Genomic DNA, 20,645 nt, shown 5'->3' on the forward strand with positions numbered 1-20,645 from the left:
TTGTTTTTTAGAGGGGAAACTGGGAAGGGAGAAATTTACATGTAAATAAAGAAAATACCTAATAAAAAAAGAAGGAGAGTGAAGGCAGCAGAATTAGGGTCTCTGAGAGTGAAAGGTTGTTGATGGGGAGAGTGGAATGTGAATGGTGGAGAGGAAGATCTCTTATCTCTGTACAAAGGCCAGCTCTCAGTGTAGAGCTGTGGTTCTTCTAGTTATTTCCTACAATGCCTAGGCCCTTCCAGAGTATCAGTGATAAGAATTTGGATAATGCGCTGTTTAAAATGTTTGTCATTGAAATTAGCTCCTATAGGCCAGGCAGTGGTGGCTCACACCTTTAATTGCAGCACTTAGGAGGCAGGGGCAAGCAGATCTCTGTGAGTTCGATGCCAGCTTGGTCTACAGAATAAGTTCCAGGACAGCCAGTGCTACAAAGAGGAAACCCTGTCTCAGAAACAAAACAAAACACACACACACACACACACACACACACACACACACAGAGAGAGAGAGAGAGAGAGAGAGAGAGAGAGAGAGAGAGAGAGAGAGAGAGAGAGAGAAGTGAGGAGTGAGATGAAGACAGGACAGGGGGATGAGTAACCACTTCAGACTTACTAGAACGGTAACATCATCCCCATAAGTCCTTGCCACAGATTCTCTCCTGAGTCTGTCACGAGATGGCTTGCAATGTTTTCAGGATACTTCCTGTAGATATTCCAGTGAGAGCTGTGGAGCTGCTCTGGAGAACTGTGCACATACACACACTTGTATAGCAGGTCCTTACATTGTGACAAGTAGTAGACCCAGGTTCTGATGTCCCCATTTGGTTCCAGCTGTGTGACTTCCCTCACCCTCTACCCTCACTGAGAGGGCTCCTACGGGCTGGTATTTTTATCCTCAACCAACTCCCTTGAATCTTCTGGCCTTTTTTATTATGCTCTAGACAAAGCTCACCTGGAAGGAGTGGAAGAGGTACCAGAAGCCCCAGGCATTGATGACATTGTAGTACATGGAGAGGAAGAAGGAGACCACCACACTGGCGACACCTGTGAGCAAGCAAAGGGCCAAGCTGAAGATCAGATGTCTGTGACTTAGCCAGTGGCACTTGAAGGACAGAACTCCCAAGAGAGGATCGCTTTTCCTTCAGGTTTCATTAGACCTGACATCATACCTATCTATGACTTCTTCTGAGAAGAAGAAGTCTAATAATCTGCGATCATCTGAGATGAGAGACTAACGACAGCTTTTTGATATGTAAGTGTCAGGTCCTGGGCTCAGTAATTTGTGTGCCTTTAGTACTCACAACAATATCGCCCTTGTTTCGAAGAGTAAATTGAAGGTCAGAGCTTGTCGAAAGCTACCTAGTATGGAGAAGTGCCAACCATATGCCTAATATGATACTTGCTCCTTTTGGAGGCTGAGTCACTGCACCCAACCCATCCATGTAGCAAGAGTGTGAGGTGTGGATGGGACAAGCCCTGTGTTCCTTCCTGGTCTGACCTGTGAGGGTCCCAACAGAGGCACTGTGAAGAAAGGGAGAGTTTGCTATCAGGTTACTATAAAGTGGACTCACACTGGCCCTCAGAGTATCATCCCCAGTCTTTGCCATCCCACCTATAACCTGGATGGAGTTGTTGACCTTGGGTCTGCTGGACTATACCAGTATCAAAGTCACTACATAGCAGCTCTCTCCACCCCACTGGGAGTTCTGGCCAGGAAGTGGGGGTTAGTGTCCAAGAGGCCAGGCAGCCTTCACTGCTTTTCAAATGTGCAGCATACTGTGCTACCTCAGCATGCTTTCTGGTGGCCTTCATAGCTCTTCACAGTGAGGAGGCAGTTTGAAGATGACTCCTAATGCCCCTGACATATTTCTTCTAAAGCTGCACCAGGTCACATCAAATTGACTCCTCTACATTCCTGAACCATTAGCCTTCCTCCCTGATCCCCTTTCTGAGGCATGAAGGTTCACAGATCATTTATGGACACTGATGGCCCTGGGACCTGTACTTTTATGAAGAGCCACATCCTGGAGGTGCCAGGGAACAGTGACTGAAGGTCATTCTGGAAGAGTGCACACCCGGTATGCATATATGCCTTGGCTTCTGGACACAGGCATCACTTATGGTGCCTCACAGCTCCTACATGGTGTGGTTAAGATGAAATGGGCTTACACACTGCCATGTTAGTACCAGACACATTAAGCAGGAGACAGTTGTTTATATTTCCAGATGGTAGGTGTCTGGGATTTAATAAATGTTTCTGTGTCAGGAAGCTATACCCAACCATTCACAGAATCTTAAGCTAAAGGTCCAGAGAGGAGATGCCCTGAGGTGGGAGTTCCCCAAGGGGCTATACTTAGGAGTCAGAATCCAGGGCCCTCTCTGCCTAAGTTCCATGGCAGCCCTCCCTGAGCTGTCAGTCCACCCCGTCACAGGTCCTGCTCATGAACAGCAACCAGCACACCTGTGATGTCCAGGAACACAAATCTGCCAGAAACTGAAAAATATCCCACATACCAACACCACTGAGGTAGGGGCTGATGGTCCTCCAGGCACCAATGCTGCCCTGCCGCATGCGCTGCCCCACGGCTAGCTCCAGGTACAAGAGTGGCATCCCCTCCACAATGAGCATGATGATGTAGGGGACCAGGAAACTCCCTGTGGACAGGAGCATTAAGGTCAGTGTGGACAAATGGGCTTTACCATGCCCCTACCCATGCAACTGTGCTTCTACCATCTGACTTTTCCCATCCTGTCCTCCCTCTACCCCATCCATCTCCCCTCAGAGATTTCCACTAAACCTCCCCTCTTCTGCTAAGTGTCTTCCTCCTTCCATATACCCAGTTCTCTATGATTCCTCTCACTATATATCAGTCCACCTATCTATCAGACCATTGATTCATTTATCCATCCATCCATCCATCCAACCATCCATCCATCCATTCATCTGTCTGTCCATCTGTCCTTTTCTTCCTTCTCTTCCTTGATTTGTCTACCCATCAATATATTTACTCATTTTAGTAAAGGCTATGTTCCCACAAGCTGTAAGAAGTAATAATACAAGCCTCAGAGGTTATAAACTAATTTCATTTTTTTTTTTGTCCAAAATGTCAAACAGTAACCACAGCAGGCCTAGTGAGTCCTATGGTCAGCTTGTCTCTGTGAAAGGACTTACTTGAGTACTGTTTGGGGTCAGGTGGAAATCCAAGACCTGGTGCCAAGTGGGAATGGGGACTTTTTTCACACTGCCCAGCAGTCATTTCCATCACCCTCCCAACCCCCAATAACACATTTCAGGCAAATGAGCTCTGTAATTCTTTTGACAAAGACATTAAACCAATTGAAAAATTGAGGTACAGATAAATTAAGTGCATTCCACATTACAAATTTTATACAAAAGTATGAAAATGGGTCATAGGCCTATATTTACTATGTAGATCTTAAAATTTAAATAGGAGAAATCTTTGAAACCAGGTTAGGCAAAGATGTTTTAAATACAAAAGCAACTGCACCATGTTTGGAAGGCAATGCTGATAAATTGAACTATATTACATTTTTCCCCCTTGAACAACACTTAAAAGAACAAAAGACCAACTTCAGTCTTGGAGAAAATATATATAAAACACACACCTGAGAAAGTGTGATATGAGACATTTATAGAGGAATCTCAAAACTGACAGACATTCCAAATAACACACTGTAGTGTACTCATGTTTCATCTCCAAGTACATGAGATTGGGTCTTTAATAAAGAATGGAAATGCACTGGCTCTTAGTTCTGGAGGAAGCACCATAGCAAGGCACAGGGCTGGCTTTGAGAGAATACTTCCTTAGTGAAGGCAAGCACAGGAGGGGGCAGTAGTGAGATGTGAACTCAATTTTTATAACAAACTTCACTGTGATTACTACAACCTATGCTATAGGCCAGGACCCTAATAATATCCCACCTCTGAACACTATTGAATGGGAATCAGGTTTCCAACACATGAACAGAAAAGTATCTGCAAATGGCAAATGGCCTCATCGGGAGATATTAAAAACTAGAACTCACTAGAAAAGTGCACATTTATACAATGAGGTAAGAGAAATGTATTGTATATTAATATAAAAATATTTTGCAATTGGCTTGAAATACATCTTCTGACTAACCCTCTTCTAAATGAACTACTCCCATGCCTCTAGGATTTAAAAATTCTGATGTACAAGATTTTGGCATCAGAGGGAAAGAACCTTCAAGGAACATACTTGGTGAATTAAATATGGTCACTATTCTTTAGTGCTCCTACAAAGAGGGGAGTTCTCTCTCCAAACCCTCTGATTCTAGGCTGGCTTTGGAAAGAGCTTTGTCCACTGGAGTGTGTGTGTGTGTGTGTGTGTGTGTGTGTGTGTGTGTGTGTGTGTGTGTGTATGTGTGTGTGTGTGTTTAAGCCACTTGTGTTCCAAAGCCTTGCAGTTTTTTATTCTTGTGGAGTATGGCCAGTGGGCAACATATATGATAGTCCTTCCAGGATCAGAGACTACATGCTGGAGAACTGTGGGTCCTTACCTCAAGTGCTAAATGTGTAGGGCCTGTAGCCACATGAGCAGGGCCAGATGAAGTAGAGCAACTATTTCAGTCCCACACTGTATGAAGTGACTATTGTTGTCATAAGTCACTTTACTCCCCTACTTTATTTCTCAGTACTTCCACTTGAGTTCCATAAAAGAAAAGTTCTCTGACTCCCAATGCAATTAACAAAACCAGGACATTTACTATACAGACTTCCTAAAAATGTACCAGTTTCCCAGAATAGGACCCAGCATACAGTCAGATCTTCAGATCTGGTCTTAAGGTCTCCTACTTTGTTTGTTGTTTGTTTGTTTTTGATGAATTTGACACTTTGGAAGTTTACCAGAGAGTTATTTTGTGGCCTGTGTCTCATCTGAGGTTCTGGCAGAAACCTTATGTTCTCCTTCAGAGGTACAAGATGTCCACTTCTTCCTTCTTGGCAATGTTGACTTCACACATGGCTTATGTGGTGGCTGCTAGGTTTCTCTGCTGAACTCAACTCTAACAATAAAGTATTTTTGAGGAGATACTTTTTGTATGTTTTTGTTTTAGAACATGGTTTCACTATATAGCTTAGGCTGGCATTTTCCTGCCTCAGCCTCTCAAATGCTGCATTATAGGCATTGGACCTGACCTGGAGACTTTTGAGACCAGTTAGCTAGTACATTTGTGTTCTTTTGTGTGGTCATTTTACACGAGCCAATAATTTTTACCTAAAACAGTGATTGGTGCATTTGTTATATTTTATAATTCCTCTGCCTGTGCTACATTCTATCATTTTCAAGTGATTTGTCATGTACAACAGATAACTGGAGCACATATGAGCATTTTTTGTCAACATCCCTGCCACCTGTACTTCTGTGCTAGCTTGGGTGAGTGGAACACTTAGTAACAGGATAGCTGGGAGGAGGTGACATGATTCTTATTCCTTGCTTCCCTGAAACCTGCCAATAGATCTCTACCAGAATTGTATCATGCAGAACTACATCTCCACACTGGTCTTTTGGTACCCAGTTTATAGGTGTCTCCCTGGTTTTGTCGGAGACTATGGTACTTTATCCCTCAATCTTGTACCTGGTCAAACACTCTTTTCGTGGTCCTTACACTTGAGATACAATCTGTGCTCCCTCCTTGGTCTCTGAGGATCTCTTTTCCTCTGTGGTCACTGCTCCCTGGCTCAGAGCTCTGAGCACCTTCACTTCTGCCTTCCTTTTCCATTTGCTGCACATCTGGCTTCCCTCTCTGCCTCCTCCTCTGCAAGACTTACTTTTTAAGTAATGAGCTATGTGAAAATGAAGCAGGTACCATTTTCTCTTTTTATCTGTCTCCTTACTATTGAGGAAGCTTTTGCCTTGTACTTAGGTCTGCAGGACATTGGGAAGCTGGAGCCCAGGGAGTACCTGGTGACTGCAGGTTAGTATCTTTCAGGTCTTGCTGGACCCTTCACACATACCATGTTTCCCCAATCACCTCTTCAAATACTAAGGTTGGGTCTTCATCTTCGGTCTCACAGTTCCTACTCTCGAGGCAACTGTTTACAGCTATGCTTTCCCCAGATTTCTAAGCCACCCACTGAGGACAGAGAGGTAGACTTTATCTGGATCACCACTGTCCTTAGCTCTTAACAAAGGGTCTGTTGAGGAGTAGGTCCTCAACAGGTTGTTGGTGATAATGGCCCTACACTAATGGCTCTGTTTAGAGGGGAACATAATAAAGATATTTCTGGAGGATAATGATGGGAATGTCTTGAAAGTTACTCATATTGCTAATAACAGAGCATCTAAAAAATTCATATAGGGGCCAGTAATATGGCTTAGTGGGTGAAGGTGCTTGTAATCAAGCCTGATGGCCTGAGTTTGAGTCCTTGGACACACATGGTGGAAAGAGAGAACTGAGTCTCAAAAGATGGCCTCTGATCTCTACACAAACAAAATAAACAGCCTAAAAATTCACATAAACTATTTTAACCTCCTTTGACTTTCCTGTGTGCCCATTGGATCAGACACAGAAAGTCTATCCATCAGAAGAGGCAGTCAGAGGGATTCTTTGAGCTTATGATAAGACACTGTACATCAACACAAAAGACCAGCATGTTAGAACAAATGTCATCCTCTGAAATAGACTTGCTGTGAAGAAGATAAGAAAACAGGCAGGATTTATGTTTTTTAGGTATCATCAGGCAATGATGAAGAACAGTGCAGAAGAAAACAGGTTTCATAAAGATAAATAAGGAGCCACATAGTAGTGGCAAATGCCTTCAACTCCAGCTCTCAGGAAGTAGAGGCTGATGAATCTCCATAAGTTCAAGGCCAGCCTGGTCTACAGAGTGAGCTCCAGGACAGCCAGGGCTACACAGAGAAACCTTGTCTCAAAACAAAACAAAACAACCACCCAAATAAAATAAAATAAAATAAAATAAAATAGAGATAAAAATAAGTATGGTGGTTGAATTTAAAGCCCAGTGAGAACAAAAAGAAGAACACAGTGGAAATGATTAAGAAACTCACAAAAAAAAGAGTCAAGAGGTGAACTGAAGGAAATGCCATCCAGAGACTGTCCCATGAGGGGATTCACCCCATATACAGTTACCAAATCCAGACACTATTGTGGATGCCAAGAAGTGTATGCTGAAAGGAGCCTGATATGGCTGTCTCCTGAGAGGCCCTGTCAGATCCTTACAAATACAGAGGCAGATGCTCTTAGCCAACCATGGGACTGAGTGCGGGGTCCCCAGTAGAGGAGTTAGAGAAAGGACTGAAGGAGTTGAATGGGCTTGCAACCCTATAGGAAGAACAATAATATCAACCAACCAGACCCGCCAGAGTTCCCAAGGACTAAGCCAGCAACAAAGGAATACACATGGCTCCAGCTGCATATGTAGCAGAGGATGGCCTTGTCATCAATAGGAGGAGAGGTTCTTGGTCCTATGAAGGCTCGATAGATGCCCCAGTGTAGGGGAATCAAGGGCAGGAAGGTGGGAGTGGGTAGCTGGGTGGAGGAACACCCTCATAGAAGCAAGGGGAAGGAGGATGGGATAGAGGGTTTCTGGGAGGGGGAAAACGGGGAAAGGGGATGGCATTTGAAATGTAAATAAAGAAAATATCCAAAAAAGAAAAAAAAGAATCAAGAGGCAGACATCGTAAGAACAGACATGGCATGTCCAACAAGCTCGAGCCCTTACTCTATCTAGAACTGAGGGAAAGAACACTACAGACACAACAGCTGGAACATGTGCATTAATAAGATTTGTAAGACAATTTCCTGATAGTGTGATTGAGATTACAGAACATCACATATGTTTCTGATATTTTAAGTGCATAGGATACTTAAGAATTAATAAAATTAGCTGCAGAATTCTCCTTCACAGAGTTAAACATCTGAAAACAATAGAAAAAATGAATTTTGAGCAAAAGAGATTACAACCTGTTCATGGTTCTAAAGGAAAGATACTCTCAGACTTTGTATTTTCTATTCCTGAAAGAATCACTTGTTGATGCAGCATGGAATCCAAAGAAAGAACTTTAATTGTGGATTGTGTTCTTAAATAAGTAATCGGTAATAAATAAATAAGCAAAATGAGTACACTGTAGCTGTCTTCATATACACCAGAAGAGGGCATCGGATCCCTTTATAGATGGTTGTGAGCCATCATAGAGTTGCTGGGAATTGAACCCATGTCCTCTGCATGAGCAACAAGTGCTCTTAACCACTGAGTCATATCTCCAACCCATTTCCTTTCTTTTTGTTGTTCTTACTGAACTTGGAGCTCACCAACTCTGTCAGACTTGCTGGCTAGCAAGCTTCAAGGATTTACTGTCTCCTGTTTCAGTCTTTTCAGTGCTGAGATGGATGGCATACTCAGCTTTTTCTATGGGTGTTGGGGATCGAAACTCAGATCTTCACATTTATAGGACAAGTGCTTCACTGACTAAATGATTTCCTCAACCCCTCTTTCTCCTTTTTTATTCAGTCCAGAACACTAGCCCACATTTAAGTAGATATTTGCTTTTCAAGTTTTTGGATTTTTTTCTGGAAACATCCTCACTGACACATGCAGAGGTGTGTTCCTACAGTGATTCTAAATCTAGTCAGGTTAACAATGAAGGCTAACCTGCTTAACCAACAGAGTACAGTTTGCTCAGCATCTGGTGAAGCATACTGCTGTATCATAACATGACACCCTTACATGTTTAAACAGAGCAACTCTGACTAGAAAAACCTGCTTTTATTTCAAAGCCAGTCCATCTATATTCCATTAATTCATTATTGCAGAGCCCCATGATCCAATCAGCCCTCATAGTTCCAGTCCCACATCATTACCATATGAATTAAGGACTTGAGTTTCCAACACATTGCACTTGAGGGACACATTCAAACCACAGAGCACTTCTTGCTCCTTTCCTTATCCCATTCTACTTGCACATTTTAAAAGTATAATCTGGGATTTCATATATGTAATAATGATTTTACTATTAATATCATATTTCTGGGGCTGGAGAGGTGGCTAGAAAGTTAAGAACACATAGTGGCTAACAACTATCTGTAACTCCTGTTCCAGGGGATCCAACATCCTCTTCTGTCCTTCATGGGCACCAGGCATGTATGTGGTACAGAGGCACGCAAGATAAAGTTAAAATAAATGTTTTTAAAAATTAAAAAAGAGCCAGGCAGTGGTGGTGCATGCCTTTAATCCCAGCATTTGGAAGGCAGAGGCAGGCAGATTTCTGAGTTCAAGGCCAGCCTGGTCTACAGAGTGAGACAGAGTGTCCTGTTCCAGGACAGCTAGGGCTATACAGAGAAACCCTGTCTCAAAAAACGAAAACAAAAAACAACAATCAAAAGAAAACAAAATAAAAAAAATTAAAAAATAAGGTGAAGAGCAATCAAGGGAGGCACGGTAGTAACCTCTGACCTTTACATACAGGTATAAATAACATGTGAACATGCATTCTCCCAACATGTGTGTATGTCTGTATGAGCATGTGCATGTGTGTCTCTGTGTCTCTGTGTATGAGTATATGTGTGAGTACATGTGTATGCATGTGTGTCTCTGTATGTATGCATGTGTCTGTGTACATGTGTGTCTATGTGAGTGTCTATGTGCATGCGTGTGTATGTGAGAGAGAGAGACATGTAAACAGATATGGTAGTGGTGGTGGTAGTAGGGAAAACAGCAGCTTTCATACTCCCTCTACCAGGACAGATTGTAGCCTAAAGTTGTGAGCCAAATGAAATCTTCTTTCCTTAACTTGCCTTTGTCAGGTATTGTCATAGCAATGAGAAAAGTGACCTATACAGGCATCACCCTCTTAGGATGTTCAGCCCTTAGACTCATCAGCTAAATGCATGACTATGCCTTATAAATTACTCACTTGGTGCTAGTCAGTTATAACAACATAAAATGGAATGCCAATGTGTTAAAATTTTCAATTTCCTAGGGTAATATCAAAGTTAACATTTAAGTTTTGATACTGATGGAGGAGATACATATTTTCCCCCAAAAATTTGAATTAACTATTAGTAGAGTAAAATTATAATTAAAAACTTACAACCATTTGCGAGAAAAAAGCAAATATATTTTATAAGAGATCAAAATACAACGAACAGGAAGATAGCATTAAACATGATTTAAAATAATAGCAAATATAGTCTGATAATGATTATAAAATGGATCCAACTCTTCCACTAAAAGATGGTGACTATACAATAATAAAAGTGTCAAACTTTGAAGCAATTAGGTTCCACAATTGGAAAATGGTTAAATGTGTTGCTACCTCTTTAAATGAAGTGATATAGAGCTATTTGAGCTATAGTGATTTTGAGATATTTTTTAAAAATATGAGATGGCTTTGAAAATGATTATAATAGTTTTCTCCTTATTATTATTTTGCTTCTTCTTCCTTTTCTTTCTCCTCCTCCTCCTCTTCTTCTTCCTCCTCCTCCCTTTGTTTTTTCCCTCTGAGACAGGATTTCTACATATCATAGACTGGTCTTGAACTCAGAATTTCTCTGCCTCAGCTACCTAAGTGCTGTTTATTCATCCTGCCTAGCTAGGTGCTATGTATGTGTATGTGCATGTGTGTTTGTTTGTCTGTCTGTGTGTGTCTGTCTGTGTGTGTCTCTGTATGTATGTGTGTGCATGTGTTTGTGTGTCTATCTGTGTCTGCCTGTGTGTGTGTCTGTCTGTGTGTGTCTGTGTGTCTCTGTATGTGTTTGTGTCTGTGTGTGTGTACATGTGTGTTTGTGTATCTGTCTGTGTCTGCCTATGTGTGTGTGTGTGTCTGTCTGTCTGTCTGTCTGTCTGTCTGTCTGTGTCTGCATGTGTCTATCTGTCTGCCTGTCTGTGTGTGATGGGGTGCACTCACATATGCCAAGTCATGTATACAGAGGTCAAATGCAAAGGTCAGAGGGCAATGTTCAGGAGCTGGTTCTCTCTTTCCTTCATGTGGTTCTGGGAACTGAACTCAAGTCAGGTTTGGAAACAAGAACCTTTATAAACTGAGCCACTTTGCTGGCCTCTTAGGATAGGTCAATTTTAAAAGCAAAACATAAAATAACATATAAAAATGTGGTGCCACGCACACTTTGCGTGAAGGCGGTATCTGAGGCGTAAACTTCAAGGAAAGTCAGTCTCCTGCCTCCGCATTGTTGCCTGGCACCCCAAACTCAGAGTTGGCCCAGATATGTCCTCGTACTAGTGTGCTAGGAACTCACCAAGATATCATTTTTTTACAGCTAGCAAGAGAAAATTCGGACATTGCTTTCTGACCTTCACCAATGTTTCCAACTATCCTAGTTTAATGTTTTAAGTACTAGAGAGTAATTGAAAGGTTTCTCTCACTCTAAGACATTAGCTGAAAGTGTTAGGTCAAGATTCTCCTCTGCCTGCCTCCAGCAAGAACCAGAGAATTAGCATAAGAATACCTCAACAGAGAGGGCTCCAACCCTCTTCCTCCTGCTTCACACCTAGCTACCAGACCCTGCTGACCTGGGTGTGTGGGGGTCGCTTGCCTACATGACTTCAGTCTAGCACTAGGACTGGAAGAAGAAAGACTTAGACTCACATGTAGGACTAGCACTAGAACTTAGATGGGCTAGGACTCAGATTCATACACCCACATTCCCCCAGGCCCAGAGTGCTTGGGCCCGGGGGATGCAGCACCAGTTCAGAGGAGATAGCTGCTGCTTTAGACCCAGTATGTTTCAGATAGCCTCAGAGGTACCTCAACTGTTGAGCTGCCAGATTTTTCATTTCTCTTTTGCAATGATTGTAAAAGCCTCATGTCATTTTTAAAGAAATACACTCAGATTTTACACCACCCGTGTGTAGTCTGTTTGTCAAAGCCGAATCCCGTGCCCACCTGGCCAGAATCCCTTGTCCCACGGAACAGGGACCCCGCGAGAAATCCCGCTCCGTGGCAATGTGGTTCTAATTTTTTAAATAAAAATAGGAACAGAGTTATTATTTGTATAGTAGAATCTTATGGTTTTGTTGTTTGTGGGTTTTTTGGTTTGGTTTGGTTTGGTTTTGTATTAAGAATTCAACCCAGGGCCTCACTCATATTAGGTGAATGTCTTACTACTAAGCTACATCTCTAGACTCTGCTTCTATATTTTATTCTTCATACATTTCTTTGTTTTCTAGAATTTCTACTCATACAGAAGGTTATTCTGGAGCATGCAATTACGTATCTGTACAATTATCACAGCAGTTTCCTATCTGTTGAACCCAAGAATCTCACTGGAAGCTTCTTTTCTGTGTGACATTTATCCATAGGGCCAAGTCCTTACATTGTGTTCTATCTCTTTGTGTGTGTGTGTGTGTGTATGTGTGTGTGTGTGTGTGTGTGTGTGTGTGTGAGAGAGAGAGAGAGAGAGAGAGAGAGAGAGAGAGAGAGAGAGAGAGAGAGAACTCAAAGTTAGTAACTTACAGAAAGTCAACTCATGTTTCCAGATTCCTGGTCTCCCTCCAACTACATACCTTTGTCCTCTACAAAAACCAAGGCAAGTGTGCAAATGTCCATTAAGCTTATTTCCTTCCTGAGGCATGCATGCCCTTTCTTCATCTAAGAAGCACATCCTAGATGACCCTGCAGCTTGCTGTGATGGGGACCACATGAAGATCCACTGTTCTGCTCAATGCATGACCCCATCCTACTCTTTCATTCTCTTTCTTCACCCCCTCTCACTTTATTCTAGAAGTTCCCACTGGGGGTGGGATTGGGTCCATGTTTTAGAAACAAAGAGCAGAAGCACGGGTGAAGAAAATTGAAAACCTTCTTATTCTCCCTGACCACCTGGATCTAAAGCTTCCAGAATTTCTCTTCTAGTCCTTTCTCTAGAGCTATCTGGTAACACCCTCCCTTTACACTACCCAGTATATCCCTGGTCACCATCCTGCTGAGCTTCATAGTGATGACCACACCTCTCTCGTGCTTAGCTCTGGCCTTGCCCGCAAGAGTAAAAAGTGAAGATCTTCAGGTTGTGACCCAGGGCACTTGAGGACATACTGACTGCTTCTTCACCTCCTCTCACCTCTCCTACCATTGCCTAGTCTCTGCTTCATGTATCACAGTCACCCAGAGTTTCTGGCCATTCCCTCAAAAGTATGCTCTCTGTGCCTTTTGCACAGTTTATTCTGTTTGGAGTTTTTACCCTTAACTCTATCTGATGTGGTCATTTAATGATGTCATTGCTAGAGGCTTCCTAGACTCTCCCGTACATCAAGTCTGTCTTCACTCTTTTTCAGTAAACAGCTCCCCCTGCTCTGTGCATAGGATGCTTATACATTTGCCCCTTCTTGCCTTAGTGTAGTCTTCATCTCAGCTAGCTCCCCTATAATATGTCTTACCTGTGGCTGATACTTAATGAATGTTTATAGAATGACCCTCACTGCTTAGAACAAAATATATGACAGTGATTACAGGCTGCAAAGAATCACAAAGAGAGGTTTTAAAACACTCTAGGTTCAAATCTAGACCAACTCAGTCAGGACTTCTACAAGCAGGACACTGGAAACGCATGCATATGTATTTTTTTTTTTACATGATTCTATCATGAAGGTGAATGGAGGCTTTTCCACCAATACATGGACTCTGAGCCTTTTCATTTATCCACTCCATCATAGGTGAGACCTGTCACCACAGAGGAGGGATGGCTGAGCCTAGGTGCTTAGGAGGGCAACATGGGGACTTTTGGTTTGGGGAAGAAGAGGTTTCCAGGGGAGGATGAGGAGTAGTACACAGAATAGACATCAGACATTGTAGTGTGTACTCAGAGAAGAGCAGAAAAGGAAAGAAGCTGGAACAAAAGGGGCCTGGAACCTTTAAAGAAGAATCCAGAAGATACCCAAATTCTTGGCCAGACTCCCTCCAATGTCCATCTGAATCCCTATCTGAGAGTACCACAAGAGGAAGCCTTGCCTTTATACAGAAGCCACAGAGTCCTGAAGAATGAATCCCATTTGGAGGCAGGGGGTGTGACTCCTCCTGAAATTACCTATGCTTCTCTGGGTATGTTTCCCATCTGTAACAAAAAGGGCCAACCCTAGGAGTACTGTGAAGACTGACTTGACCATCTGTAGAACATGCTCTACGGCATGATTAACTGACGTGCCAGAAACCCAGTGCAATAAGTTGTCACTGATGCTGGAGACCCCGGGCAAGGGCAGCTGAGAGTCCTCTATGGCCCAGACCACAATGTAGGGCTTGGAAATTATATGTGCTAACTAGAGGTTTAATGCCTGACCTCTGACACTTAGGTTCTATTCTACCTAGAACTATAGAAACAGCACAGGACACAGCCTGAATACACATGCACACATCCTAAATGAACATTGTAGGGTAATTTCCTGTCCATTCTTGAACACTTTGGTATGCACCATCCCCAGGCTGGATGCTGGTTTGAGCCATGGTCACCACAGCACCTGACTCCAGTGGTGTACAGGCTCTTCCAGAGCAGCTTGCACAGTTAGCAGTCCTCACCTCTTTCCAGGCTTGCACCCTGAGAGTATGTGGCATTCTGGAGCCAGCTGCAGTGGGAACAGTTATACCAGGATGGAAAGCAAATGCTATAACTTGGGATTCGGTATGGCAGGCCAAGCCCAAGCAGCAGGTATAAGGGGACTTTTGAACAACCCTGACCTTTCTTCCATAATATGGTCTGTAGACTGGCAGTATCAGTCTCAGTAGACCTGTTTTTAAAATGTCAGATCTTAGGTCTCTGAGGCTAATCCATTCGAGATGTAACATTTTGAGCAATTAGGTTTAGCAGAATTGTTCCAGAGGGAAATGAGGGTTTTGAAGAGGAACAGAACACTAATTCTTGAGGATGACATTGCCCTCTAAAGAGTTAGATCCCTCTGATTGCCGCCTACATCATCTAGAGAATAAGAAGGTGGAAACCCATAATCCATATTTTCTACAACCACATAACTGCTCTTTCTTCCATGTATTTTACATGCATTTGAATAACACATACACATGTGCACACACATGTACACATGCACAGACACACATACAAACACACACACACACATTCATAGAAGCTGCTGGTGGGTATATGTTTTCTCACACTGGTATTCAGCACATTTGCATCCCAGAAGGAATTAACACCTTAGACTTTGGTCTGCTGACTTTTTTGAAAAGAGGATTTTGTAAAATTCCTCACCATTCATTTTGGTTTTGTGTTTTGTCTTTGGTTCAGGGGTTGGGGTGGGAAGTAGAGCTGTGCAGAGAAGAGTGACACCTGGGACATAATCTTCAGAACTGACCTTCTTTGTTCGGGGCTGGCTGAAGGGAGCAGTCACATAGAACCCCTCAGAAAGGATCCGAATCTGTTTGATTCTGCGAGGTATTTTGGCAGTTTATCAACAAGCTTCTTGTTGACTTGCCTGGTTATATCTGTATCCTCTAGACTCTGGAGCAGTGAGTCTCAACCTTCCTACATTTTTTCATGTTATGGTGCTCCCCCCAACCATAAAATTATTTTCGTTGCTACTGCATAGCTGTAATTTTGCAACCGTTATGAATCATAATATAAATAAGTTTGGAGATAGGGTCTTGTTAAAGTGTTTTCAACCCATAGGCTAAGAACCACTGCTCTAGAGTCTAGAGTTTTTCTCTTGTAGCTCTATGGAAGCTAAGAATGAGTTCAGATCACCTGGGTTTGGGGTGATATTAATAACTTGTTGTCAATTGACAACTATGGATCCAGAGTGGGTGGAAGTGCCACCAGCCTCCCTCATTGTTGATTCTGTGTGTGTATGCATGTGTGTGTGTGTATTTGTGCACTGTGCACATGTATTAGAGAAACTCTGAAGTTGATGGTGGACATCTTGTTTCTTCAGTCTCTACTTTATTTACTGAAGTAAGAAAGGCCTCTCAATTGAACTCAGAGTTTGCTGATGGGCTAGTCTACCCTAGCCAGATCGATCTAAGGATCTTGTCTCCACTTTCTGTGTGTAGACCCTAACATCTGCCAGATGTTTACCTGGGTTGGTTCTGGGTATCCAAACTTTGATCTTCATGGTTACACTGCAACTGCTTTATCCACTGAGCCATCTTCTCAGCCTGAATTTATAGCTTTTCACTGCAGGTCTTGCTTATTTACTCAGTAAGTTTTTATGGGATACTTCATCTGGCTTCACTGGAGGATTGGATGAGGAGGGTAAGAGAAAAATTCTAAAGCTCCCAGTGTTTGTGACCAAGTGCTCATTTGACTTCACAGGTAAGGAGAGTCACAAAGACCAGCAGGGGAGGGGAGCATGCACAAGGCTGGGAGGAGTTACCTAGTGGGTAGTTAGATATCTAACCTGTTGGTAGTTGAAGCAGGCAAGAGAGCTTTGGAACAGGGCTGAAGATGAACTGCATAGAAAGAGGTGGAAATACCAACTAAGAAATGGCCAAATATCTACTGTGCCAGGACAGTTTAGTTTTTGTTTTGAACACATTTGCTATCTGTCTAACCTGCAAGTATTCCCTCTCATCTATGCCACTCTCAGTCCCAGGCCCCATCTGTCCAGCTAAACAACTGTACCAAGCCCAAGATTTCCTTTGTTTTCTTCTTCCAATTATCTTGAAGGTCTCCTTGTACATATTCAACTTCAAAGCCATTTAGCCTCACTTGTGCCTGAAGACTGTTCAGGTGATGGTGCCATTAAAAACAAGGAATTAAGCAGTCATGTGACAGTGTGGTTTACCTGGCCTGGTGGTTGGGAGCTATGGACTCAGGATAAAGAAGGTATTGAGGCAGATAGATGTACTGAGCACACAAAGTGAAAATCTGCCTCTGACAAATGATTCTTTTTAAAGTCAGCTATGAAACATTAGAAGCATGTATTACACTCTGCAAGTGGCACATGTGAATACTTCAATTTAAAATAAACCAGAGAATTAAGAATGTACTGTTTCTTTCTTTAAATCTATAGAGTAACCTTTTGTTGAATTGATTTTGATCTGGCTAGAGTAACAGGAGGAGGGAGGATTAGATTTTCTTAAGTTAAATTTTGTAATACACTAATATTTTTCACTGTATTGATATTGAGAAATAATGTGCTGATTAGCTCTCTCTCCCCCCATACACACACACACACATATGCAATAGATCTCTCCTCTCATGTATACACAAACATGCTGTTAGATAAATAAGAACTACCCAGAGAACTATTGATAACACTTTAAAGTATTTTTTTTCATTCACTTTTTCTTTGCAGGGTTTTAAGCACAACTGCTTAAAAATTTTACACATTTTTGAATCTGACCTCACCTCCTTCCACTTATCATATGATAAAACTATTAAGGTAAAATTTTATTAAAACTTTACCTCTATGGCCGCCAAGGGCACCATTGGGTGGATGTTCCACAACTTATTTAACCAATTTTTTTTTCTGAAGGGCTTAGCAAATTTCTCACATTTTGATCTTTAAAGATGATGGTCATGTCATTTTCTGTCTCTGTTAGTATGCAGCTTTTTCCTTTAAATGAGGTTTTAGAAAATGGAATTGAAGAGGAAGGTTTTTTTTATGCTGAGACTTACTTCCTTCATGCTGTACTGACCCCAGAACGGTACTTGGTACTTGGACTTCGGAAGGTCCCAGTCTCAGAGTTCTCAATTCTTTTCCCTGCTTTAGCGAGTGCAGGGTGAGGTGTCTGTCCCTCCCCTCACCCCCAGTTTCTCCCCTAGGTCAGAGGAAACATAAAAACAAAACAGCAGAACCAAGAAACAAATTCTCTGGGCATGGAATTATTTGTTTTTCCCTCCTGTGATTCCAAGCTCAAACCAAGTCTTTACATCTACAAACTAATCCTTTTTATTAAGAAAAAAGAAAGAAAGAAAGAAAGAAAGAAAGAAAGAAAGAAAGAAAGAAAGAAAGAAATCGCTCACTATCATTTTGACTTGTGTTTCAACTAGCGGTCGGGAACTTAAATTTCGGATCTGCAAGTTTCATGACAAGTTACTGTCAAACAATTTACGGCTCACTTTTACACCTCCGCAGAGGGTTAACGCACCTATCCTTCCGGGGCAGCAGGTTCCCGGCCGGCGGCTGCCCTGCACTGCTGGAACCACAGTTCGGACTCAGGACCTCAGTTTCTTAGGGCAAAAGTCCCCATGCGTTCTCTGTCATAGGGGCCACTCGCCCTTGAAGCGCGTGGGACCAAACACTTTGCTGAGCTGGGGTGTTCGGGACAGAACGCCACGGAGCTGAGGCTCGCAGGACCGAATGCCACCGCCGCTTGGCGTCCAGGCACCGGACGGACGGGTCCCTCGCCTCCACACTCACCTCCGCCATACATCTGGCACAGGTAGGGGAAGCGCCACACGTTGCCCAAACCCACGGCGTAGGAGATACAGGCGAACACGAACTGCAGCGGATTGCCCCATTGAGGCCTTGCCTTCTCCATATCCCGCGCTCGCTCGCTCCTCGTCAGAGCCTGGTCTCTGGCCGCAGCTGGCCCGCCCGCCTTTTAATTGCTAATCTCATTAACGCGCGCAAGAGGGGCGAGGCCGGTAAGTGGGGAACGGTGAGCCCCACCCTGCCTAACCTCGGCTGGGAAGGCGCCCCTCCTTGGCCCTGTGTGTGGACTTCAGAGCTCGGGGAAAGGATCATGTTTCCTCAACTTCTTACTGATTTATCGATGACAATACTATATGCTTCTGGCACTGCTGTGCAAAGGGAAAACACGGTACCCCCACCCTTCCAGGGTTCACATTCAGTGGCAGGAACGTTTAAATACCACGGGGTGACTTGTTCTTAACTTCTTTTGACCCACTGGGGTAATTTCACTTAATTCATACCACCTAGTTCACCTAAGTCGGTGATACAGGGGCAATTTAGGTAAAGCAGAGAGAGACAGGTCTTAGAGACAGAAAGGGATCCAGGGCTTCCCAGAGGAGAGATGACTTTTGTACAGATAGGACAGGTGTGGAGATTCAGTGGCAGAGCACTCCCCTAGCACTTCTGAGACCCTGAGTTCGAGCCTAGCACACATGTGAGACCTAAGGGTCTCCATCTACAGGCCCTTGCCTGCACCTGTAGTGTGGGCAGAAAAAGGTTTTGAACAACTGCTGTAAGGCCAGTGGAAGTTGGAGATTCTTATTCCCTAGGCTAGGTGGAAACCCAAGATTTCTCATGCTTTTGCCAGTCCAACAAGGAGATATAAATGAACCTAGCTCACTAAAGTTTGGTACAGTGAGTTGGTACTCTGTTGTTTGCGTCTATATTCCACTACAGACTAAATTCTGTGACTTGGCAAGTCATTTAACATCTTTGACCCTGTTTTATCTGTAATAGAAAAAATTCTGCCCCAACATATCCTGGGACTTTTACCCTTAAATCAGTAAAGAAAGCAAAGTCACAGTGCAGTGGGAGGAACTCTAGATATTTAAGCTTTAGAATATATATGTATGTAAATATATAAATATACATAAATATATATAAATACATATATATTCTATGCCTGGTACTGCTGTGCAAAGGGAAAACACAGCACCCCCACCCTTTCGGCGCTCACTTTCAGGTGGCGGGAATGTTTAAATACCCACATCCTCCCATGTCCAATCCCAGTCTTGTTGGTGGAGATTTGTGTTGTCCAGTTTGTGGCTACTATGAACAGAACCACAGTGAACATTCTAATATGACAGGTAGATGGACTGTTGGGAATTTGGGACTATGTGCATCAAAGAATATCAGTTCACTTCTCATTAATCTCAGCTGCTCTGCATCTTTACCGTCATTCCATAGTCTGCCTTTTTAAACAAAAACAAAAAAAAAACAAAAAACAAAAAAAAACAAAAAACAAAAAACAAAAACAAGTATTTATTGGGACCAGGTGCCATGGCATGAGTGGAGGTCAGAGGTCAGAGCAAGTGATCTTATCGTCTCGATGGCACTGCCATTCTGTTTTAAAAGTTCTGTCTAGACTTGTGACTGTGTGCTGATGGTTCAACTTGCCTGTTGACTTCCCTGACAAGTCAGCTACATTTCCATATGCTCAGTGGACCATCTGAAATTTCTGCCCAACCCTTTGGTCAGTTTTTCCTGGGTTTCTTTTTCTACTGATTTGCATTTGTATCCCTGCTCTGGCTATGGGCCCTATGTCTGCTTTATACACCAAGTTTCACATCCTAAGTATCTTCCAATGAAGAAAATTCTTAACTTCAAGAAAATAGAGTTTGGGCAGGAGGGGTATGTAGCTTAGTGGGTAGAGCACTTGCCTAACATGCATGAGACCCTGTGCTCTATTCCTAGCTTTCCATTAACTGGGTATGTATGGTGGTTTATATCTGCAATCCCCGCACTTGGGAGGTAGAGGAAGGAGGATCAAGAGTTCAAGGTCATCCCCAGCTACATAGCAAGTTCAAGGCTAGTCTGCTATAGGAGACCATATTTCAAACAAAACAAAACAAACAACCCAAGTAGGCTGGAGGATCAGAGTTCAGTTTCTAGCACTAACATGGTTAGCTCACCACACCTATAACTCCAGCTCTAGGGGATCTGATGCCCTCTTTTGGTTTTGAAGGGCACACACACACACACACACACACACACACACACATTTTAAAAAACCAAACTAATCTATTAACTTTTTTTTTTTTTTTAAA

At 42.9% G+C, this 20,645-nt stretch overlaps 2 protein-coding genes across 5 annotated transcripts in view; one reads left to right on the forward strand and one right to left on the reverse strand.

The window, feature by feature from the left end:
• The window catches only part of LOC116073730 (sodium- and chloride-dependent transporter XTRP3A), a 43,095-nt gene extending 24,624 nt beyond the window's left edge, over nucleotides 1-18,471 (reverse strand). Inside the window, exons 1-3 of the mRNA XM_031345753.1 lie at nucleotides 18,325-18,471; nucleotides 2,514-2,654; nucleotides 952-1,043 (exon numbers count right to left, since the gene is read on the reverse strand). Of these exons, the coding sequence (XP_031201613.1) occupies nucleotides 952-1,043; nucleotides 2,514-2,654; nucleotides 18,325-18,445 (354 nt within the window). The 5' untranslated portion in view covers nucleotides 18,446-18,471. The remainder of the gene's footprint in view (nucleotides 1-951; nucleotides 1,044-2,513; nucleotides 2,655-18,324) is intronic.
• Nucleotides 17,711-20,645, forward strand: part of Ccr9 (C-C motif chemokine receptor 9) — a 106,559-nt gene continuing 103,624 nt past the window's right edge. For all 4 annotated transcript variants that reach the window (XM_031345763.1, XM_031345762.1, XM_031345764.1 and 1 more), the window contains exon 1: nucleotides 17,711-18,346. The gene's annotated coding sequence lies outside the window, so the exon portion shown is untranslated. The remainder of the gene's footprint in view (nucleotides 18,347-20,645) is intronic.

This window comes from Mastomys coucha, unplaced genomic scaffold (genome assembly GCF_008632895.1).
Source record: "Mastomys coucha isolate ucsf_1 unplaced genomic scaffold, UCSF_Mcou_1 pScaffold23, whole genome shotgun sequence".
In the NCBI taxonomy this organism is placed as follows: Eukaryota; Metazoa; Chordata; class Mammalia; order Rodentia; family Muridae; genus Mastomys; species Mastomys coucha.